General features: G+C 46.4%; 1 protein-coding gene and 1 long non-coding RNA gene across 4 annotated transcripts in view; one reads left to right on the top strand and one right to left on the bottom strand.

Moving 5' to 3' along the window:
* Window positions 1-4,849: 4,849 nt before the first annotated feature.
* On the top strand, window positions 4,850-23,251 carry LOC726415 (LIM/homeobox protein Lhx9). Of its 2 annotated transcripts, XM_016914845.2 has the most exons (7): window positions 4,850-5,227; window positions 5,910-6,091; window positions 7,510-7,820; window positions 12,956-13,126; window positions 14,124-14,356; window positions 19,462-19,697; window positions 20,125-23,251. In XM_016914845.2, the coding sequence occupies exons 3-7, from the start codon at window positions 7,543-7,545 to the stop codon at window positions 20,377-20,379; spliced, it is 1,173 nt and encodes a 390-aa protein (XP_016770334.2). In that variant the 5' UTR covers window positions 4,850-5,227; window positions 5,910-6,091; window positions 7,510-7,542; the 3' UTR covers window positions 20,380-23,251. The 2 variants fall into 2 exon arrangements, with proteins under 2 accessions (XP_016770334.2, XP_016770335.2); XM_016914846.2 differs by lacking the exon at window positions 4,850-5,227 and having other exon boundaries at window positions 5,234-6,091; window positions 7,485-7,820.
* LOC113219097 overlaps window positions 7,664-24,943 on the bottom strand; it is a 39,151-nt gene continuing 21,871 nt past the window's right edge. The window contains exon 3 of one of the 2 annotated variants that reach the window (XR_003305633.1): window positions 7,664-7,796. This is a non-coding gene — a long non-coding RNA (uncharacterized LOC113219097). Of the gene's footprint in view, window positions 7,800-24,943 lie in introns of both variants that reach the window. The other variant, XR_003305634.1, reaches the window with a different exon arrangement.

Raw genomic sequence — 24,943 nt, 5'->3', positions numbered from 1 at the left:
CGCGCACACGCACCCACCGTTTTCCCTCGTCTCCACGCCGCCCCCGCTCCCCGTTTCGACCGCCGCCGCCTCCGCTCCTTCTCCCTCCGCGCGCCGCCGTCTCCTCCCTGTCCCTCGCTCGCGGTGCTCCTCGCCCAGCGGCGAGATGCAAGCTCGAGCCTCTTGGTAGCGAGCGCATGGTAACACGCGAGACCGCGTGGAACACACATGTTTCGCGATCAAACGGAGGAAGAGAGAGAGAGAGAGAGAGAAGAGAAGAGGTGGACAGGTGTGTATGCGTGCACACACGGGGCAACATATTCTTGAGGGATGAGCGCATGCGAGGAGGAGAAGGAGGAGGTATTGTGCGTGTCTGAGCGGGTAGAAGACACACGTGGAAGAGGCGACCGCGGCAGATTCACACTGGAAAGAGCACCGGCATCCTGCTGCTTGGGCGGCTCGCCGCGGATAGACGTCGCGATAAAACGCGGTTAACACGGAAATTAACCGTTATATCTTTGCACTTATTTACTCTTACACGGGGGAGATAACCTAGTCGGGAACCGTATTTTACATAATGCGGATCGGAACCCTTGGAACGAGGCTAAACCTGCCCTCGGGCCCGGACCTTTTACTCGCTTATTCCGCTAAACCTTCTCCGATTCTTTTCTTCCCGGTTCACTGTATCGTATACAGATTATCTCCCATCCGATTTATTTCCGATTATTTAATCGAAAGTGAAAAATTTCTTTCGAAAAGTTATCATAGTATTGTTAATTCCGAACCTATTGAACGTTATTGAGCACAATTGTTGAAACAGTGTGTGCAACGAGGGTGTAGGGTAGTTGGAGTATCTTACGATGACGCTTATGCACCATTGTGCTATTGTGAGCGGTGCACCTGGTTTTGGACCAATGCTGTTTGAACAAGTTATTACTCGCGATGACATCACGAGAGAAATGACGAATAGCGTGTATACAACTTTGATACATATATATATATTGATTTTAAAGGGATTATTAAATTATGTACGAAATAAATCTACCGGATTACCTTGAAATTGAATGATATTAGGACAAGTTAGAACGAGTATAACAAGTTTGAAGTTAGTTAACGTACGAGGTTAAGGCACGCGCGTTTTCGAGAAGAAAGTGTTAACGAAGCCCTCGAACAACACCCCGACTCAATTACAACGCTAATTAACACTTCTTTTGCTCCGATTAATGGAACGAGCTCGGACACGAGTTTCAGAGCGAATCGGAATCGAGTTTGAAATTCTGCCAACTTGCGAAATTTAGGACGCTAATATATCGGAATGCCGATCAAACCATCTTTCTCGTTCCAAGATTTATCGTTATTCGACTCGTGCCGATTCATCTTTGATTTCCGAAGCGGCGTTAATTCAACCCCTCGACTCGAAGAGTAGCGCCAATTAACTTTCTTTCTCCGAAAAAAAGTCCTCGCTCTCTTCAACTTCACCTATCCTCGCGCCAAATTTAAATTATCCAATATTCTCCGATCCAGATTCTCCCAAAACCTTGTCAACACCTTGCAAACACATTACAAATTCAAATAAAAAAAAATCCAAAGATCGAGGACGAACCCTCCTCGAATCCACCCCTAAAGAAACTAAAGAAACCCATTCGATCCGAATCCTCCTCCGAGTCGATCTCCGCCGATTCCTCTTCCCTAGGAAGCGGAACGTCGGCAGATCTCGAGGCCTCGAGCGGCATTCGCCAGATGACTCTCGCTCCCGGCACGGTTAATATCCCCCGGATCCGCGGACGGATGCTGGTGGGACCAGTTCCATCTCCACGACGCGCCCGTTGGCTCGCCCGTTTCCCATCACCGCGGTGTCAGTGTGAACGCCACGCCGACCAATCGGGCCACGGCTTTATCTTCTCGCGTTCCTCCCATTGGCTGGAACCGGTCGGGTTTCTATCGAGCGGGCGTCGGAAGGCCGCGCCTAGCGGAGAGAGAGGCTCGCCGCTTCGGATCTGGGGTTAGTGCACCTTCGTTTTCCCCTCCAGCAGGTCGGACGAGGACACGAGCGGAGGACGAGCAGGGGAGAGAGAGAGAGAGAGAGAGGGAGGAATGGGGGAGTAGAGGGGAGGGAGAGAGAGACGTAACTCGAGGAGGGGAGGGAGAGGAGATAGACCTAGTGCTCGTCTTCTTCTTCTTCTTCTTCTTCTTCGTTTCCAACCTCGTCGTCCCTCCGCTAGGCCGTGCAGAAACACCACCCTGATCGATATGACGTCGCATCCCCGGAGAGAACGACACGGGGTTGCTTCTTCACCCGTCTTACGTTTCCTCTCCTCCTATAATCTCTCCTGTAAGATTGCGACAGGCTGCCGTTGATTGAGAGCACTCGGATATCGCTGGGATTTTTCTTCTTTCTTTTTCTTTTTCATTTAGTTTGCTCGGAGTCTAAGAAAAGGGAGAGAACGCAACAACCCCGTTCGTTGCGTAATACGATTCGAGTAGATACGATTGCGATTTTTCGAGTGCGGCGCATCTTCGAGGTAGGTTGGGATAAGACTCGAGAGGATGTCTTGAGGGAGAAACGGGGGATGAATCGAAGGAGGTCTGGTTATCGTCGTCAACGATATTTATTTTGCACGATGATTTCACGCGATTGCCTCGTTAAATACCACTCACTCTCTTCACTTAGAAAGAAATTATACACAGTAGGTGTTTATTATTTTGATTGCAATTTTCGAAACACAATTTCACAACTTAAAACATTTAAGGATCCTACATTTCCATCATACATACGAATCCAAATCTAACGTGCATCGCTCCAACGATTTCATTCAACGTTCCTTTATTTTCGATTACTTTACTCGCTGTACAGAAACGTTGGAAAGAAAGAAAGGAAAATGGATCAATCGCTTCCACGTTCCCTGTATATTGTTCCATACTTCCTTCCGTAAACGGAAGGCAAGAACTGGGGGAAAGCCATCGAGGGTAATTGGCGTGAAAGCTCGAAGAAGCTGTCGAGGTAAGGAAAATCGGCAAGGATTCGTGGTCGACGAATTTAATGGGGGAGGAAGGAGAGCTCTGCGCTCGAGGAGACGCGCAGAGACGGTTCCGTCGGTGAACGGAACGAATTTCCTCCTCCGTGTACGCGCACCGCCGCCGCCGGTTTTCGTGGCCAAATATAGCCGGCCGTTTTCAGGCCATCGAAACTGGCTACGATAACTGTTTAACTGTCGCCGCGATTCGATCACAATTAAAACGGGGAAGAGAAAATCTGAACAGGTGCACGCGATCGCGTGTCTCCGCGAAATGTCTCCTCCTCCACCGTTCGATTTCCATTCGATTCCTTCTTCCGTTCCCGTGTTTCACGAATAACACGGGATTTTATGTACGTAAAATTACCACATTACAAGTTCTCCCTCATGATAAATTATTTAACCGACATAAAATATGAAAAGGAGAATAACGTGTTCTGTAATTTTTCTAAAGCTATGAAAGAAAAAAAAATTAAAAGAATTAGATTTAATCAAAAGTAGGGAAGAATTTACGTAAAAGTTAATAACTAACGATTCTGTATCACGAAACAAGGAAAAGCAAGGAAAATTCGAATCTCCACATCGCCCGAAATCTTCTCACCCTTTCACGATGCGATGACAATTCTCAAACCGATTATAATTCAGACATCCATACTCGATGCACGACAAAACGATGTACACAAAAAAAAAAAATGAAACGTCGTCTCGGTTGGATTATCGTTCGAAAATCGCCGCGTATCGGCCGCCACGCGTTTCTAAACGGGTTGTTCCGCCGAGGCATTCATTATTCATGATTAGCGCCCCCAGCCCCGGTCCACGTCGTTTTCAAAGCGTTTACCGGCGCGTTCGCGTTTCACTCTCAATTAATTTGTAATCGTGTGCGGGCAGAGGGGGGAGGAGGGCCGGGAGGAGGGGCCACTGAATGGGAAGAGGCGCGGGTACCCAAAGAGAAATGACGTGACACGCGAATGGTTAGTCACGCGTCACTCACGCGTACAGGCTACAAATTGCGCCCAGCTCGGAACAGTCCATCGTGGCTGCGGGCGAAAAACGGGTGTCCCGGCAACCATTTTAATATCGCTGACCGTTTGTCACGCCGTTTGTCGAGATATACCCTCGAACGAGCTCGGCACGAGAGCTTCGACGCCTCTTCTGCCCGTCGCGCGAGCTCGTTCCTCCATCGCTTTAATCTCGTTCGATCGCAGCCAGGACCTGCGTGAACATATACCATAGTTCGAGGTATTAAATTTGTCATCGTTCGATGATGGATCGAAGTAGTAATCTGGATACGATTACGTGTTTTAAATACTCTCAGTTATTCCAGAAATCATCATTTCGATTCACCTCTCCTCGTATGAGGATGCGAATTCAAGCGAAATCATACACGTGCGTTTCTCGAAATTCCATCGATCTCGGCTCCGTTCAATCCACCATCCGAATCTAGCATCGAATCATCCCTTCGTGCGCGATCACATCCCTCCATGCAACGAGGGTCCCCTTTACGAGCACAGCACACGAGGCAACGAGCCCTCCACCTCCCGAGCCAGACAGGCGGCAGCAGCGTGCTCAAGAAGCTCGCAACATCCCACAAACCCGATGACATAATTGACACCCGCGAGGCGAGTCGTTCCGAGTGATTCTTGTCATCCGGCTTCGTTGGTCGTCGACTAGACGCGGCGCGGCGCGGCGCGGCGTGGCTCGACGAGGACGGCTCGAGGCGGTAGGCGTCGCGTTGGACGAGGAAGGAGAGGCGGCGCGGCACGGCGCAAACGCCGGCCGTCCCGACGTCTCTACCCCGTGCCAGCCATCCACCCGAGACCCCACCCCGTGGCCCCGACGCCGGTGCACGCCAACCCCTGTTCTTCTGCCATGCCGACGTCCGCCCCTGGCCCTGGCCGGCCAGCCCAGGATTCCTACTGTCGCCGGGCTTCCCTCGCGGCCAACTCGTCCGCCGACCTTCTACGCCCGCGAACCGCCACGATTTTCCCTCTCACGCCGGGCAAAAAGAGGAAAGCTCGAAAGAGACGCCAAAGTGGCGTCTTCCGCCACGGCTCCGCCGCGTATCGCCACGTAACCGCGCGAGCACGTCGTGGCGCGTTCGAGCTGGCGATCCTTGGTGATGATCCTCTGCGGGAGAAGAAGGTGATAGAGAGCGAGTTCGAAGGGGTTGGAGAGGAGGAGGAGGAGGAGGAGGAGGAAGAGGAGGAGGAGGAGGAGGACAAGGAGGAAGACAGGTAGAGGCATAAGAGGAGGAAGATCGAGGTGGATAATTTGGATACGATAATGGTGGTCGAGGAAGAGGAGGTTGGACGATTGGAGAATGGACGTTGGATGAAGTGACAGTGGTTGTAAATGGTGCAATGGATTTTCTCTCTATTGTGCGACTTGTTTTATAATCCTCGTGACGTGGTGGGGTTGAAGATTGTGCGGTAGATTTTGCTCCTTGGCATATTGCAATTTGGGAAAGGGGGGTTTCAAATTTCGTGAAAAATGTTTTTGCGCTCCATGCTCGCGAAAAGTAGCTACGCGATTATGTGTATTGCAATAACGTAATGATTCTTTCACTCTGGAAAATTGGGGATTGGATTCAAACATACGTAGTAGATTCGTAAAATGTTAAATACATTCGTCGTTCGTTAAAATTAAGGAATCAATCGAAAAAAGTAAAATACCTACAGGCAATGCAGTGAATAGTATCCTTCAATATCGAGGAAAAAGAATAACCACAAATTTCTTAAATACTTTTAAATACGTGCTTCAATCGTCCAACGACTTCCGCCTCGACTTTCCAACGGTGTCGCGACACTGTTTCCGACGGACATTGAAACGCCGACACTCGATCGTGCCGACTCTCGTCGTCAACCCCCACCCCCGATCGTCGAGCCTGGAAAACCATCGTGGTGCTCGTGGTTCAAGGTCGCCGCTACCGTCCGGATGGAAATAGCCAGGCTCGAGGCATAAATTCACGAGGTTGTGGGAACGGCTTGACGGGAAGCGACGGCAGACACCGAGCAAGCGAGCGGAGGAAGCGTCGAGGGCGTCGGTAGCATCGGTGAAATCCACCGGCGTGGATCGCGGCTGGTCGAACTAACACTCAGGTGAGCTCAGGGATCGAAAATAAATCGATTTGGAATTAGAATTTCGCGCCAGTTCAGATAAAAAGGTGTTGAGTTTAATCGAAGAATAAGATCGGGCTTGGCGGGACGATTAAAAAGACGTATCTCCTATTTAGAATCTCCATCGAGATCGAATATTTTTACGAGAACAGAGTTCTAAATCCGAGTAAAATTATTCCATCTCATACATTCGCATCCAATCTCCTCTGTTTTTAATTTTAAAAAATACGAAATATAAAGACTACTTATCTCTGCACAAAATCGATAGAGTGAATTAATGATTAATTTAACTTGGATCTAAGAAATTTGAAATAAAGTTTACGGTACGTGCAGCAGATCCGAATAATGTTTTAAAGAATGGTTTCACGCCAAGCCCCGAGCGGAGCGGAGGAGAGATGAGAGAAGAGATCGGGAAGCGGGAAGGGACGGGCGAAACGGTGGTGAAAAAGGAAAAGAGAGGTGGAGTAACAGTTGTAAATCAGCGTGCACACGGTTCGGTCTAATACGGCCGGGTGACAAGCGGCAGCAAAACGGCGTCACCTTGGGTGGAACGAGGTGTACGGTGATTCCAGCCGACGTCACCTTCCATTTAACTTACGGAAATCACGTGCGGCCCGCGCTCGTAAAGGACGTTGAGTTATTGTGGCGATCCGCAAGCTTCTACTAATTAGCTCGCGGCCGATTCGAAACCGAGAGAGCCACTGCCCCGGGAGTCATTCATTAACGGGACAGCAGTCACGAATTGTTTTCATTCATCGGTTCTTGCGTGCGCCGCCGCCGAGAAGTGTCCTGAATGAATGCGGGGCCGCCTCCTCTCCACCTCCTCCTCCCCCACCCCCACCTCATCTTCGCCGCCGCCTCCGCAGGAGGAGAAGGAGGAGGAGGAGGAGGAGGAGGAGTCCTTCGAGATTTCCGAGCTTCATCATCGCGATGACTAGATGGCCAGAGAAAGAGAGAGAGAGAGTAAAAGAGAGAAGTCACGATGAATTTTCACCGTGAAATCGGGGACGAGTGGATTCGTGAATACAATCGTGGGGCCTTGGATCTCGTGGAAAATCGATGGGATCGGTGGCTGCTCTCAAAGCGTCAACCCTCTTTTTTTTTTATAAACCATGCTTCATCATCCCACTGCCCATGTTTTTGTGACACGATAGCAAAGGATTTCGCACAATTGAGAAAATTCGATTTCATCGTTGAAATAAAACGACTCGAAGACGATTATAATCTTTCTCTCTCTCTCTGAATTTACCAATCCAATTCGTCGTACAATTTCAATCGATATTTCACTTCCGTGAAATTCATCCCCAGATGAATCGAGACTATAACTAGAGCTTATACTTTGTTACACACATACCTTGGCGAAATTTCGGCAAAGATCTGAGGAGATTTGCGTGCGGCAGAATGGGCCGGTGGCCGCGGCGGTCCGTCTCGAGATGCTGAAGGAAGTCGGGTGCGGGAGCAGCACACCCCCGCCAGGGGATGGTGCCGTCAGCAACCGGCAGCTCGGAGGCGGCGAGAACAACAACACCGACGGGGTCCTCGGTTGCGGGGGTTGCGGAAGGGAGATAGCCGAGCGATGGTACCTGAGGGCTGCGGACCGCGCGTGGCACTGCGGCTGTCTTCGTTGCTGCCACTGCCGTGTGCCTCTCGCCGCCGAGTTGACGTGCTTCGCCAGGGACGGCAACATCTACTGCAAAGAGGATTATTATAGGTTGGTGCAAGTAGTCGTAAGAGGATTAGGGGGCAGAGCATGCCGGGAGGGAGGGAGGGAGGGAGGGTCCTTAGACCGCGCGGAATTTCGCTTCTGGGGTGTTCGCAATTGCTTCGAAGCGCTTCCCGATATACTCGCGTTGCCTTTCGCCGAGGGGATTGAAAACTTGAGGAGAGTAGTCGGTTTTTGTCTTGGACGCGGTTTCCATGTTTATTTCAATTGTAGAGTTTTCTCGTATTTGTTTGCGTTTCAATTTTCTATATAAGTATAATTTGAAGCCTCGATTTCGAGGGATTCGAGGAATTCTTTCTCGGAAAAATGTTATTCCACGTTTTATATAATTTTTTCTATTCATGCTCCGAACATCGTGCAATTCTAAATAATATATATATGCAGTTTCGAAGGGATTTCTTTGCGATATTTTCGAAATTTTTCCTATTATCGTTGGAATCGTGCAAGATTGTAAAACAACCTCTCTTCTTGTTCGACGTACGGAGCGAAGATCGAATCCAGCCATTCATCGTGGCGTTTTACGTCGAATTATCGGGATGACGCGCGAAATTAATGCAAGATCGTCGATTGGCCGGGCCCGGGCTTCCCGTTTCAGTATTTATTAGGGTATCCGCGAATTTGCATACGAGCGTCCGCCCCGCTCAAAACTCGGTCCAGGACCACACAAAATGTCTACTAATGGCCAGGTCTAAGCCGTTCCTTGTCCTAGGACTAACCTGGTCCCCGAAATTCCTGCAACGGTGATACGTTGGGCGCGATAAAAACAAGCGGTCACGATTTCCAACAGGCACCCCTCTTTCCGCCATTCGGGTGACACTCGGTTTTTCTTCGAGCACCCACCCATTGCCGCAATTTCGATCGATCAAACGCACGCGTTTTCGAACCTCGTTTGCCTCGCATCGTCGCCGATCGTAATCGCTACGTTTCGAAAAAGAAATTCTTCCTTCCCAAGTTTTAGATTCTCAACCGAGAATTTTCCTCGCGATTAGTTACTCGATTTCTAAACAGAGAAATATATGTATGTTTGAAATAGTTTGAAAGAGTTGGAGAAAATTGAAAACTTTCAAAAATTGTTTTAAAATTTTTTTAAGTTTTTTTTTAATCTTCTCGCGAAATTGAGGAATTTTCATCTTGATCTCGATCCCAGAAGGAAAGTAATTTGATAATTTAATTAATACTTCCTGTTTCCTCGAGAAGAAACAGTTGGAAAATATTGTTGAAGAAGATTAGAGAACAATCGGGTGGAGGCTAACGAAAGATATTCTCATATATTGGAAAGGAATATTTGAATCTTCCCTCACAGGGATAAAGGAGAGTACATTTCAAATTTAAACGCGCCGTGCCTAGCGTTCCGATGCTCAACAAAGATAATCACTTATGCGCAAAGCGAAACAAATTTTTCCCCGTGTTCCGTTCCTAGGCGATCCTCGGCCGCACGCATTCGCTTCTTATGCGAAAGCTCTGGAAAGCCGCCTCGTAGATTAAGATATAAAAATGCAAAATCTCGATGAATGAAATTAATTACGTTAAACTTGGCCATTGTGGAAATGGTAATTACACGCGGAGGAATCTGTTATTGTGTTTTTTTTTTTTTTTTTTTTTTACGTTATGAAAACCGTGCTCTCGTTGAAATTCAGAGAGAGAGAGAGAGAGAGAGAGAGAGAGCAGTTAGCGGACTGGTGGCTGGAGGAGCACGCGTTGCATAATTCCGCGTGGCTCTCGAAAGCGTGAGAATCGTTTCTTCTCCTCTCCCGTATCGTGTTTCCCTCCGGTGTTCGTTGTTTCCGTTTCGCATTAACCGGATTGAAATTGTTAAATTGACGAGGTTCGGGAGGCCAGAATACCGGCGTTAAATATTCAATCCCCCATGAATTATTCACCTCCAATGTATATATTCTTGTCCAACAACCGAGTAATAACCGATTTCTTTCCCCGAATATATGAATTAATTGACAAAAAGATTAAAAAAAAAAAGGAATGAAATACCATCCCTTGAAGAAGAAGAAGAAGAAGAAGAAGAATTTTAGAACAAAATTGTGCGAAACGAATAAAATTTTCCTTTCTATCATTATTGTTATCTCGTCGCGTTACATCTTCGAGAATTAATTAAGAAGAGGAAGAAAAAAGAAGAAGAGAAAATTGTGTATGAAGAGAACGAAATTCTCTTTTTTATATACGGTATTATCTTCAAGCATCAGTTTCCTTGTCCTCTCTCTCTCTCTCTCTTTTTTTTTAATGACAGGAAAAAGGGATTAGGTCGCGAGGGTTCCCTCGTCCCCCCCCGATCCTGTAATCATCGCTAATCAGTGGCGCGTAGGCTGCGCGAGCAACCTCGATGAAACGGAATAATTAAAGGGAACAAAGCTAGGTCGGGGAAGAGGACGAGGAAGATTTTTCGTGCAAGCCGGGTTGTTACGGCCGGAAAATTGAAACGTTTTCTTTCCAGAAAGGAAAGACAGCCGGAATAACGAATGCAACGAATGCGGCTTTAGCCGGAAGCTCTCCTTTACGGAAGAAAGCTCTTTTTTTCCAGCGAAATATAATATTGCGCAAACAAAGGGGCTCGTCAAAAAGAATCCACCCTTCTCCTCCCGAAGATGAGGATCCCGCATCCCCTCACGTAAAGCGTACGTACGTCGCGATATATCAACGAATCAACCATCGAGACAAGGCGAAAGAATATATATAACGTAATTTTTCATGTAATTTTCTTCTTTCTTTAAGACAATACTTTCGAGAAATCTTAATAATCAGGAGTGATAGGCAAGCAATAAACAAATATACAACGGTTACGAAATTATATTATATTTTAATAATTCTTTATGAATTAAAATATCCTAAAATCTTTCTTTCCACTCGTTTCATGGTTAAAAAAACATTCCGTCGAATAGTTATTATTATCTCGAAACGCCTCCTCCTCCAAAACTGAGGAGGTGATAAAACGAGGCGGTAAAAGTATATTCAACTAAAAATTATCCCCGTTTTATTAATCGTAAAGATTATCTCGCGACCTTCCTCCGAATAATCAATCCCCCCGTGCCAGCATCCGCATCCCAGCATCGCCCTCCCTCCACTCCTCCCCTCGTCATCCTCGAGGCCGATCCAGACGAGATTCCAGACGAGGGTGCAACACGCCCAAGGCCCGTGTGTCCCCGGCCAGGCCGGGACTCGAGGCTGCCGGTTCGTTAGAGAAGAATACACCGGGCTTCTCCCATGCAATATGCAACGATCCATATCCAGGCCAACCCCTTTGTCTCTATTTGGTTTTCGCGCTTCGAAAACTGTAGTTACCTCGCCTCTCGATCGTCGTCGGCCGATATGAGAGAGAGAGAGAGAGAGAGAGAGAGACCACCAAGGAAACCCTTATCCTCTCCTCTCCTCCTCTCCTCTCACCCATCCGGGGACGCCTCCTCCCTTCGAGGACGTTATGGTGTATTAGTGGAAGAAAAACGCGGACCCAGGCGGAGGCAGGGAGGGAGGCAGCTGCATTGTTCTCCGATTTTGGTTCGAGCCGATAGTCACGAACAACGGGGGTCACGTGCTGCGAGCACGGAGGGGGGAACCGGAGGCGGAGGATCGATGAATTCGAGCGGCGACGATCGGGATCGTTGATTTTGTAATTAGGGGATTCTACGAAGAACGCGTGATCGAGAAACCCGGAGGAGGAACCCGGAACGAGGCTCGCTTCGATTCTAGCCGCTCTCTGGTAGCTAGCTCGATGGTAGCTCGCTCTATTCCTGGATCGAAACCTGGTTTCGTATTAAGAGGGTTGATTGGTGGACAGATAGAGGCGGGATACGTTGTTGTCGTGTGCATCGTTGTGTGCTGGATGTGGGGTAGGTAAGGGATCTTGCAGGATTTTCATCGTGGAGGAATATATATATATATATATCTGTGGTTTCTTTCGTTGTTCGGTATTGGCGAGATTGAATAATTTGTTTCAACGATAATTGATCGTTGAATCGGTGTTTTGGAAAGTTTTGGATGTTGGATTAAAAAAAGTAGGGTATGAATAAGTGATTCACTTTACGAGAAGGAAAATCTCGGTCATCGTAACGTAATGGAATATCTTTGAGAAAAATTATCAATTTTAAGATCGTTGGAATATCATTGCGCGAAAGTTTCTAATAAACATTAACAATAGATATTTCAGAATTATTTAATTAATCGTTGGTTAGAATAACGCGTTATTTTGTTTGCAACGAAATTTTCACGCTCTTGAGATATTGTCAACTAGTGGATGACCAGATAACGTTCTACTTCATCGTGGATGAAAATAATCGAGATTGAAACGATTGGTGGGATCGAGGAAAAAGTAGTAATCGTAAATTGCATTAACTGGGCTAAAACTCATTCGATTATAAAAATGTTCGATCGGGCCGGCGCGCGCCACGCTTTGATTTATTTATTTATTTATTTATCTGTGTATTTGCGCCGGATTATATCCGTTGCTTGGAAAAATGATGCAACAACAACGATATGGAGAATGAAGGTAAATACGCGCGGGATTAACGTAAAAAAAAAAAAAAAGAGAGAGAAGAAAAAAAGAAGAAAAAAACGTGTAAACACACATGCGTGCGGATAATGTATCGCGGAATATCATACACTCGTTAAAAGTTGTCCGAGTGAGGAAAGGATTTTAAAGTTTTAACGATAACGTGTAACTTTTAATAACAATAACAACGTTACAACGACCAAAATCTATTAACATTTTTAGTTCCGTTTCGATCACGAGCTATTTTTTTTTTTTTTTCATAAAATATCATCGCAACAACAACAACAAATATTCTCGAATTCACCTTTTAAATTATTCCCCACAAATTTCTACTTTCTTTCCTCTTTTATTCCCATTATTCCCATCTCAATTTTCACAAAACGTTTGCCATCAATATTTTTAAAGCTCGATCAAAATATTCTTCAAACGTACCACATTTAACCAAATCTTCCATCCATCGATCAAAATTAAATTAAAAAAAAAATACTCGACGAGTAAAAATTATCCAAATATCCTGTCGATTATTATTACCCACCCTAAAAATATCTTGTCGCTATTTCTCCCTATTCCTTCCGAATCCGGGGCCACGTTAATAACATAAAGAGAGAGAATCGATAATCTTGCCCAGGTTGTTTGCCGGAAGATGTTCCCGATGCCGAGCGGGAATCTCCGCCACGGAGCTGGTGATGCGCGCCAGGGATCTGGTGTACCACGTGGCCTGCTTTACATGCGCCTCATGCGGCACCCCGCTGAACAAGGGCGATCATTTCGGGCAGAGGGACGGCCTGGTCTACTGTAGGTGAGAAACACGAGCCCGAATTACCATCCTCGAAATGGCCGTCTCTTTGTTATCAACGAGTTTGATGACGAGAGTGACAGAAACACGAGGCGCGTCGACGTACGACACTTATTATCGTTCGTTCGCGAATAATGACAGCCCTCGGGCGCGGGTGAAATCCGGTTTCTTTTTCTTTTTTTTTTTTTTTTCTTCTTCCTTTCGATTCCCTCAGAGACGAGATCGTGACAGAACGGAAAGAGAGAAAGAAAGGGAGAAAGAGAGGGGGAGAGAAAGAGAGAGAGAATGAGAGAGAGAGAGAGTCGAGATCGACGCGCGCTCTCGTAAAGGGAAAGACGTCGCGGGGCCGCTTGCCGCTTGCGATTCGATCGGTAAGCGTTTCTATCGATCCACGGGAGGAATAAAAATATATATCGCGATCTTTCCTTCGATCGTTATTTTTGTATTCAAGGAGAGAAGAGTATATATCGAGTGGATACAACGCGTTACGTTCGATTCTGTGAACGTGCGCAAGGGGTTGAAACGAAGAAGAGAATTTAAACACGAAACTTTTTGGACGAGCAATACCTTTGTAAATAAACTATCGAAAACGATTTTCAAATCCGAGGATAGCAGATTCAGATACAATTTTAAAAATAATCCAAAATTATCTTACATTTCCTCTAAGCGGAACTATACGATCGAACCAAGATTCAACAAGCTCGATCGGAGTTCCGCTGTATTTATATTTGGAAAACGAAGAAGACGTCCCCGTTACTTTCGAAAAAAGTAAAAAGTGGATGGTGGAAGGAAGGAAAGAGAAAGGAAAAAGACGAGGATCGGTCGATCGATGGACGCCGATCGAGCGGTAAGCGGGCTGGCCCGTTCGTCTATCGCCTCTCGCGAGCGTGTTACGCGCGCGCGCGTATCCGCGCGTTCATCGAACTCGGGGGATAACGCAGGGTCGCCACTCAAATACTCGACAGCAAGGTTCACGAATGACGAGCTGGTCGGTCCCAAGACCCCACTACGAGTTGCTGTGCTGCGCTGGGGATTACGGGGGCGCAGCAACGAGTATCGAGGACATCGGTTCGCCGGGGGTGTCGCCGCTTCCGGCTTATTACAGCGCCGCCGAGCAGAGCCCGATCACCTCGTCCGGCACCGTGCAGAAGGGACGGCCCAGGAAGCGCAAGCTGTCCGAGGTCACCGGATCCGAGCTACCTGTCACCATGAGGCTGGCTGCTGGGGCTCTCGGTAAGACTTTTATTCCCTCTATTTTCATCTTCTCTTCTTTTTTTTATCTATCAGGATGGAATAGGGCGAGGAATTCTTTTCGAAAAAATTGTGGAAAATCGATCGATCGGAGCATTCGGGCGGAGGAGGGGGGAGGGAAGACAGGGCAACAACTAGGCAAGGGACGGAGAAGAAAAACGCCTGCCCCGGGGGCCCTTTGTTCCTCCCGTCGTACAGTCGAGAAACAATAAAGAATTCACAAGAATCGAGTCTCGGCTCTCGGCCTCTCTCCGAGTCGAGGACGCAAATACGTGTAATTGGCAGTGGTGAAATAACGCGAGAACGCAAGAGAGGGATGGAAAGGGTTGCCGGAGGGATAATTGGGCCGGATGGTAAACGGGGGTGCTCGCTTGCTTTCAAACGTAGGTCTTAAAAACCATGGGAACACGTGCTACGCTTCCCTTTCCCCTTCCCTCTAACTCTTTCCCTCCCTTTTCCACCCCCTAACCCAACTCCGTTCAACTCATCTTTCCTCCCATTCTCTCGCTCTCTCGAACAAAGAACAAGGTTAGACATTCTTCTCTCCATCCTTCGAATAAAGAAGATTAGATGTCTCTCTTCCTTCTTTCTCCTCCTCGACGCGAACAGGTCAGACCTCTCTCTCTCTCTCTCTCTTTCTCCTTCCATATTCCATCCACCTCTCGAGAATCGAGTAGAGTTGGACCTCTTCCTCTCTCTCTTTCTCGCTCTCCATCCCTCGAATCGGGTTGGCAGGTTGGCCGGGGTAGTTGTATTATTTGCCGAGCAATGAGTATAATGGGCTGGTTCGTTCGGTGAGCAAACATTTGCACGAGGTTTCGAGAATCGGGCAGAGATTGTTCGCGATCGTTAGCCGTGTTCCCTCATCGACGCACACGCGAGGAATTCTTCGGCGAAATTTCGCCCATGGTTTAATTGATCCACGGGCCCAAGTGGCGCGGGACAACGATCCTTTCGTGCCTGTTCGCGCTCAATGCGCCCGACATGTGACAACCGCGATTTTCCTTTTCGAGAGGAACGCCCGCCCCTCTCGTGCGTACGCGAACGCGTCCTCGCTTTTGGTCGCGGCGGCCGCTTAAATTGGCCCGCTTCGATACGCGGCAAGATGCGGCCACCTTCCTTCTTCGATCCAAGAAACTCGCAAGAGGGAAGGGAAAGGTAGAACGTATAAGGACGAGTCGAGAGACGCGGAGAGACGAGGATTGTGGTGTAAATGTTTGACGTTACTTTTCGATGGACGATTTGTACTCTTTACCCTGAATCCGCTATTTAACCCTCGAGATTAAAATTTTCCAATTATTAATAATTTTTCAAAGTACCAAAAAAAATTATCGCAGTCAATGTTCAATCCTCATATATAAAGATTTCCGTTACTTGTGAAAAATCATATAATTCTCCCTCTCAAAAAAAATTCCCTCTGATCTTTACTTCAGAGATGTTTGCAACGTAAGCGAGATCTCGTCGCGCCATCCGTCGAAGCAACAACTCGTTCTCGTTCACGAGATACACCACCATCCCCTTACTTTCTAATCGACGCGCCGGGATCACGTGGGATCAGTTTCGAGGGAGCGGAATTTACGATCAACGGGCACACAAAATCGGGGCACGAAGGCCTGGCCCAACCTTGGACGGGGTGGGAATCCGCCGGTTGCCTCGCGTTTTATTGTCTTTATATATAATTGGGACACTTTTTGCAAGACGGGTCCGCCCGATCCCTCGAACTATTCTCGTCTGGACGTCGGCAGGCGCGTTCGATGGATCGTTGGAATTGCGACCGCGATAAGCCCACGTCTCTTCGCCTCCGAGAATACCTTCGTCCTCCTCGGTTACGGTTCTTGCGATCCTGAAAAATTACCCTTCTTACGAGGCTGAGAAGCTTGTCCAAGGGATGCTGCTCGATCCTTCTTCAAAAATCCATCTCCGATTTCCCGTGAGAAGAAAAAAAAACGTTTCCTCGACACGATTCAAATCTTCCTTCTCCTCAATTCTTCTCAATAACCCGCTCGTAAAAATACTTTCAATCGAATTTCCATTAGATCCCAAACTTCGAATATTTCTCTCTTATCCAACGTTAAGAAAATAACAAGGAAGAAGGCCGATCGAAACTTGCCGTACTTCAAACGGGGGATATGAAAAAATTGCGAGGGAAAAAGAAGAAGAAGGAAGAAAGGGGGGGAAAAAAATGTGGACGAAAATGTCGTCGGGCGAACGAAAGCACCGGAAGAAAGGATTCACGTGGAAGGTGGATATAGGAGAGATTTGAAACACACGGGGATTCGAGGCACGCCGGTCGCGCGAACGGAGAAAAGGCTAGGCCCCCTCGGACAGTGACAGATGGGTATCGGTGGCGAGATGCATCGATTGGCCGATCTGGCAGGAAAAGAATGCTGCCGCGGCCAATACGTGGCCGCGGCCAGCAGAATGGCCGGCGGAACACTATAATGCCGGCCGCGTGAGTTTCTTGCCTCTGAGAGAACGCTCCCCAACGTCCTCCTCGCTCCATCCAACGTCCGTCCGTCCGCCCGTCCGTGCCATCCGCGTGATTTCGCCCTCTCGACCAGGACCTGACAAATTGTAATCTCATTCTTGAACCACGAAAACCCTCCCCTCGAACCCCCGCCTCCTGCTATTCCGCCTCGCCCTCCTCCCCTCCCTCCTCCCTTCTTTTTCGAGCTCGGAGGAGCTTGGGAACCAGGCCAGCTCGGTGAAAAAACTTGCGTATTCCTTTTGCAGGGCCTCGCATTCGCCCAGCGTTTATTGATAGAGCTGGTTTCTAGGGAAAGCGAACCGTTCGGGAATCGAGCCGGAGCCGTTCGATTTTCTTCGCTTTTTCTCGACCGGAGAGGAGGAAGGGAGACTGGGTGCAATGAATGGATGTACCTTGCGCGGGGAAACTGGGTTCCCCGGGTTGGATTGGGTCGAACGTGACGCTTTTTGTCCACGGTGTTCGAGAATATAGAAAACGTTCGATTTTTCCCCTGCATTGGATATACGGGTTATATAAACTGCTTCTTGTCCCGAACAATACAGCGGTGGTCAACCTTAGAATCGAATAGTTTTCGAAATTGTATCTAATCTGTATCGGGATCTTCTCGAAAATGATCCGCTCGATTTATCCATCCCCATCAGAATTATTCTCATCGCGTTTATAAATAATATCGTAGCAAGATTGAAAACAAATTTCGAAAGAAACGTAGATTACGTAGATTAGAATAATTGTCAATTTCAAATTTATAAATCTTAATGGAGCAAAGGGAAAAAATGGAACCATCCTCCAAAAATTCCCTAAACTGGAAGTAGGAAATTAAAAAAAAGAAAAAAATTCTGCAAGCCCGTCCGATCCTGAGATTGGAAAGAAAAATCGGTGTCGTTCACCCTTTCGCAACAAAACGAATTCCAACGTCGGTGTGGCCGCGTCGCGATTCTTCTCTTTTCTGGATCGCGAGCCAACGTCGCGTCCGCAGGGAATGGAAGTTCGGGACAATAAACAGTAATGGCGGATACGTGCTCGGGGATTTACTTCTGGTCGTGGTCCACCCCCCCTCCGTCCCCCTCCCCGGCCCCCGGTTGGCGCGCAGCGGCTGTCCACGAACGTCGCCTGGAACCCGTTCTTTCTCTCCGATTGAATTCAATGGTTACCCTCGTCGTCTTATTTATTGGATGCGTTCCTTCGCTCCGCCGGCGCGCAACGACTTCGCAACCGTTGCACACCGATGTCGTCCCCCCCCGCCGGATGGGGGGAAGAAGGGGAAAGAAGGGGGCGCTCTGTCTCTACGTAAGAAAATTTCTATTCTTACGCGAGTGAAAATTCGCCTCGTCCATTTGCAGAAAATTTTTCTTCTTGCTTATGGGATGGGGGGATTTGGAGAGATTTCGAGTGAAAGCGTATCGAAGGTTTTTTTGTTCGAATTTAATTGACTTGCGTTATTTAACGATTGAAAAAAGGAAATGAAAACATCTAAACAATATTTAATACTCGTTCGAGGTTAATTAAATGAAATTAAGTATATCTTAATTATGATGGAAATATTGTATCACGTATATTTGCAAATTTCATCGAATTGATTATTGATTATTCCGTCTATAAACGAATAAGAGAGGAATTAATTTAGGAAAATGGAGACGAGGGTAGGGGAGGAGCAGGTAGAAGAGGAGACAAGTCATCTCTCTCGATCCCTATCTCAACTTTTGCTCTCTAATTTGTCGCTGCACCTGTCCGCGCTACAGTTCTTTCAAGATTTCGAAACGAGACACGCCTCGCGTGTTAATTTAAAAATTGAATTATAAGTGGTTTGGCTTTTCAATCCGTTATAAAATCCCACGTTACGATGAAAGATAACTAACTTGAGTTTGAGTTTCTCTCAAAGATCTAATTTCGGCCGTCATCCCGATCGAAAAATTCTTTCCCGCTCATCTTTCTTCTTCCGAGATCAACCAACGTTGCACGATTGTCGCCAAACAGAAGAACAAATCGGGATCGATAGATGGGTTAGATAGTCGGCTAGTAGCCGATTGATGGATCAGCACTGTTCGAACCAACGATCAAAGAGGAATCCTCCTCGTTTACCATCCACCGTTTTGTTTCTATCGTTTCGATCGACGCCTGCCTTTTTTCACCCGATCGCTGTTCCATCTTTTTACGTCAGTTGCGTGTCTCGTAAGCCGATCGGACTCCAACAAACTCGCGCGCATTCCACACTCCCCTGTCTTTATTTTCGCCGTTCGTTAATGCTTCTTAGAAAAATTAGAATCGAATCGATCCACCTTCGCGAATAATTAAAACCTTCAATCTCGATCTTGACATTATTTATTGCGAAGAAAAGAAATTCAATCTTATATAAAAAAATTCGAAATTTAACTCCTGGATTAAATAGTTTCCACGAGAAAAAATTATATCACGTACAATATCTCGATAAGCCTGGTTTTATCTTATTCCTCTCTTATTATTATTCTCTTATTCTCCATGGATGAAATAGATCGAGCTCCCAAGGAGAAGAAAAGATTCGAAGTTTCCCGTTTCGTCCAATTAAAAAAGTAAAGTTTATATCGAAATATCGTAAGAAAGGTGGATAACAATTCGGTTTCAGAGCTTCTCCACCCGACCGAACTGTCCTCGTCCATGGAATCATTGGCGGCGTACGAAGCGTCTGTCGGCTCGCCGGGGCCTGTGCATCAGAGCCAACGGACGAAGCGGATGAGAACGAGCTTCAAGCACCATCAGTTGCGGACGATGAAGAATTATTTTGCTATAAATCAGAATCCGGACGCGAAGGACCTCAAGCAACTGGCGCAGAAGACGGGGCTTTCGAAGAGGGTGCTTCAGGTAGGATAAAATAAATCTCACCCGCCATTTCCTTATTCCCGATATATATTATATCGAGTTCGAGAACCGGCAAACAATCTCGATAATTAGCCGATCGTTTTTTTTTTCTCCCCTTTTTCATTTTATCAAGCGAGATAAATAAAAAAAAGAATGTCGAGAAAACCGATGTTTTTATCGATAATTCGGTATCTCTGTGCTCGTAATATCGAGAGATGAAAATTATAGTATAATTGAGCGTTTAATATTCCAATTTCCATTAATCATAATTTCCTTCTCGATTCGAATCGATCGATATCCTTCGAATCGTCGACCTTCTTCATCTCGTTCATTTTTATTGATGTATCCTCTTCGTCGGTCCATTGCGAAAAAAAGAAAGAAATTCGTCGCGAAAGAAACGAGGCCCTGAAGATTCTCGGTTCCCGCTTAGGTCTGGTTCCAAAACGCCCGCGCGAAATGGCGGCGGAACATGATGAGGCAGGAGGGCAACACGACGACGAGCAACGTGGGGTGTCCAGGCACACCGGTGCCCTCGAACACGGCCGGCTCGCCGAACGTGGGGCCGGCAGCCAGCATCCTGGGGGACAGCAACAGCATGCCGTCGACCTCGATGGAGGAGCTCCACGCTCTTCATCACCTACATTCTGGCGTTTCCTCTCAGGTCTCCTTCTCCGATCTTTACTGACGACGGCTTGAGATGGAGGAAGACAGCTACAGCAGCCTTTCCAGCCATCTTGGATGAAGGATCTTCGGTCTTTCTTCCCCTTTTCTCGTCGATTTTTTTTTTCTTTCGTCCACTTTCAGGAGAAGGAAGAGCCTCCTTCTTCTTCTTCTTCCTCTTTCTTTCCTCTCTTCTGGATCGATTCCAGAAGGGAACGGATCCCTCTCCCTCTCCCCCTCCCTCTCCGTTAACTCGCGAAGAAGGACAAGTTTCTATTTACGATTTATCGAATATTCCTCCTCTGAGATGGCGCTGAGAGTCGAAATCCAGGCGAAGGGGACTGGTTATTGAAAGAAAGAAAGAGACCCGTTGACCAATTTCTTGGCGAGCGATGATCCAGAAGATTGGTTGGAAGATATTAGGAAATCCAGTGAAAGAAAGGAAGGAAGAGGGAACGTGTTCGTTTATTCGAAGAAACGGCGAGAGACAATCTCAATCAAGCTCGTTTCTTAATTAATAAGAAGGGACGATCACGCGGCCGAATGAAGACGTTCACGGTTACTAATAGGGTGGAAACGGTTTCTTCCTTACGAGCTTGTCAAATCCCAGCAATTATCGCATTCGTTTGTATCAGCGAGGCCGATACTATTAAACGCCTTCCAACGATTATACATACATATATATACACTTTCGACAACAATCCGCGTACGTCAATTACAGGTAACAAGAACAAACGAGCGTTCATCGATCACCAGGCTCGATTTACGTGGCGAGCTAAACGCTAAAAACGATCGGTCGATCCATCAACTATCGGCGAACGAACGGACAGTTTTCGTTTGAGCGAGAACGAGAGGTTCAAAAACGAGGCCATCTTCCGCAATTCTAATCTTCGATTGAAATTTATCGATACCTTTTTATTTTATCGATAGCCAATTCGAGAACGAAACGAAGAATTAGAAAAAATTCGCTCGCCAGGAAACGGTCAATGGTTTCTCAACAAATTGGAAACAAACACTGCAGGAGTAGTGAGTGAGATCGGCGGCAAGACGAAACAGCGTTTCGGCTGGATCGGATTTATATTTAAGTAATCAGTGATAATAATCATAGTTCCATGCACATCCGAATTACCAAAGAATTACTTATAGGCGATAGTTTGTCTCGCTAGCGAGAGCGCGAGTCGGGTCCCGGTGTTACGATAATCGAAATAACCTTCCCTTTTTTTCACGACAATGAAATTTTTATTTTTCGTTCGAAGAAGATAAAAAGTATTATTAACAAGGATCGAACGCGTTATTTCTCTTCTCTCCCCTCCCCTCTCTCTTAACTCTCGAGAGTGTATATCAAACGAGCCATTTCAAGGGAGAAGGGATAGATCTTTATCATCGAGGAAAAATTTCTTTTGCGCTATCTTCCTTTTTAAACTTGCATTCGATGGAAGTATAAAAGTATGTACGATCATGATGGATCGATACGATGGTCCCTATCGCTTCGATACCTCCATCTTGCGCGCGCGCGCACACACCGGCCCGACTACGCGCGCTGCTTCACTCCTCCTTTTTAGCCGAGTACCGTGTCACGAAGACACTTTTTGATAACGGCGATTTACGGGCTAGAGAATCGCGAACGAACGAGCGACAGGTGTGGTAAAACGGCGTTCCTCTCCTCGTGCCAAAAAAAAGAAAAAAAAAAAAGGAAGAAAAAAAAAAAGAAAAAGAAGAAACTCGTGCATACGAGTAGGTTAATATTCTTCTTTTGTACGATGTGACGATCGAATTCAATTTCGCCTTCGAAATTGTTACTTTTCCCTTGGCCTCTAATCGATCTTGGATAGATAGATCGATAGATGCGTTTCGCAATCGTTGGAAAAATTCGAAGAAGAAAGAATTAGAAAAGGAAAAAATTTATTCGTTTAAGACGGGGATATGTTGGTTGTTTGAATTCGATCGACATACACACGTTCGACCACCGACGACACACAGTATATGTATATTATAGACAATGAGAATTAGCGGACGGATCGCAAAGTTTTTAGCCAGAGACGCGAGCGACGTATTAAATAATAAGGCTTGGATCATCGAGTAGCAAACTGATCTGGGAAAAAAGGGGGGAAAAAAGAAAACCAAGATGAGAAGAGGAAAAGGAACACGAACTTTCGCGAGAGTATTTAAAAAACGTGAGCGTTTTCGAAGAATGAAGAAGAAAAAAGAAGTAGAAACGTGGATTCCTATGACGAGAAGATGAAAATTTATTCGTAACGCGCGATCGAGAACTTATAATTTTTATATATATACCGTCGTAATTAGGAAAAAAAAAAAATGTTAAATATTTATCGACTGCATTAAGCGACGAGACGTTTTCGAGATTAAAAAAAGATGATCCCGATGGAATTCTAAAATACCGCGATTTATCCTCTTGGGATATATATATATATATGTTCCAATTCGAAAATTTCCACGCTCTTTCGACAAACATCTCGTCAATTATCGCGATTACATAGGACCAGCATAGCGAGCGCGGTCTTTTCCCACATCTTCCCACATTTTGCGAACACGGGCAAACAAATCTCCCCCTCCCTCCCTTCCCCCGGAAGGTGGAGGCTCGACGCGTCGAATCGGAAATAGTGTGCATAGTCGGCGAAGTGGCGGCAGTCGCGTGTTAGGCATGTGTAGCATAGCGATTAATGTACGTCAGCGTCTTAAAAGTCGAAACAAAAAAAAGAAAAAAAAAAAGAAAAAAAGGAAAAAGAAGAAAAAATAATAATAATAATAATAATAATGAAGCGTCGTGGGTGGAACAATTATATTAAAAAAACTGTATAGATGAAATTAATGTGCAGCATTCGAGTGCGGCTATTATCGTACATAATAAATAGTTACGTACATCTGGACTTTGAAAATGGCATTTGATCATTTTCTTATTTCCATTTCGTTTCCTTTTCCCTTTCCAATATCTTTCTTTATTTTTTTATCACGATTATCACTATCAGCTTGTTCTTTTCCCCATCCCGTAAATTTAATTTCAAAATCCAAACGATCATTCGGAAACGGGATCGATATTACTTCAAGATGGAGATCGATCGAGAAGAGAGGAGGACGCAGACTCACAAAGTAGCCCCAAAATCATCCCCAAACCGAACCGTTTCAAAGGATCCCACGAATCTCTTCTTCTTAATTGAATCGCAAATTAAGGTCTCCGAATCCCTTCGCAAAAGGAGACCTCGAAGGAGAGCCTGCCGACCGAGCCGTTTCACGGCCAGCACTCACAAAGTTGTTGGCCGTCGTGTATGCGAATATGCGAGCCGCGCCACGCATCAAACGTGAATTTTATTCCCGCGTTACACCCTCCCCTCCTCCTTAAATCCGAAATCCGTACCGACTCGTGAATTCAAACGGCTCGAAATATGAATAAGCGAGTCGAAAAGAGCGGCCCTCAAACGGTCAATCGTTTGTCTTCCCCGTATTTTTCTCGCCACACGCGAGCCGGCGAGATCGAGCGCCCGTTCAGAGCAAGTGCGAGTTCTAATTAGCATCAAATTAGGTATTTAAGGATTTCACGTTCGTGCGTGAAAGAATCGTGGAAGGAGGGCCCGCCGTGCGAGGGTGGGAGAAGGCTGCAAGCGGCGCAGAAAAGAAGAAGAAGAAGAAGAAGAAGGAGAAGGAGGAGGAGAAGGAGGAGGAGGAGGAAGGTCGAGAGGCGGAAGGAAAAAGAAGACGAAGGCTTCTTCTACTTAGGGGTTATACCAACATAGGGACCTCTCGTGTAAATTGTAGGCCCCTGAGTCGTATAAGTGCAGCGAGCTGTACGGCGCGTATACACATATATTTCGCCGCCGCTCATATAAGTTAATTTTCAATCTATATGCGGGTTCTCGGATGGCGCGCGGCGACTCATCAACGAAATGAAGAAATTGAGACTCTCGTTAATATTTAATGAGCGCGAGGAGGAGGGAGAGGAGAAGGAGGAGGATACAATGGGGCCGGGGCCCATACGCGGCGGCTTCGAAATATCACCTCCGGATCCGTCAAGGATTCGCCGATTTTTGTGTTTTATCGAGGCGACGATCGGGAATGAATCGAATGAGGATTTTTATATTTTCCACTTTACGGATGACGATTCTGGGAAGAACGAGGAATCATTCGGTGTCACTTTTCGGTTTCACTTTTTATAAATACGTGAAATCGATGAAGAATGTGTAGATCAGAAATATCGAATCGAAATAAATAAGTCTGACGACGATTCCCTCTTCTCGAATAAAATAAAATAATCAATTATTGAGGAAAATCGATCCTTGATTTCTAATTACGATAGATATACATTCCTATCCTTCTCTCGATTCTTTTTCAATGCATTTTTCGGCACTTTTTAATACCGATTTCTCGCTCGTGAATAAAAAAATTATTAATATTCGCTCATTGTTCACCGTCTTTCTCCTCCTTTTCTTTTTTTCCTTTTTTTCCAAACGGTGAAACGATGAGTCGCGCGCCTCCGAAAAGAGGATCCAATTTGTGCCCCTTTTGTTGGCTGGCCTATTTACAACTAATTTACGAGCCGGGTCCATCGACAGCGAGGAGGCATATGTGTAAACGGT

The sequence above is a fragment of the Apis mellifera genome, linkage group LG11 (genome assembly GCF_003254395.2).
Source record: "Apis mellifera strain DH4 linkage group LG11, Amel_HAv3.1, whole genome shotgun sequence".
Taxonomy (NCBI): Eukaryota; Metazoa; Arthropoda; class Insecta; order Hymenoptera; family Apidae; genus Apis; species Apis mellifera.
The sequence above is the reverse complement of the archived record's forward strand: the minus strand, read 5'-3'. Positions and strand labels throughout refer to the sequence as shown.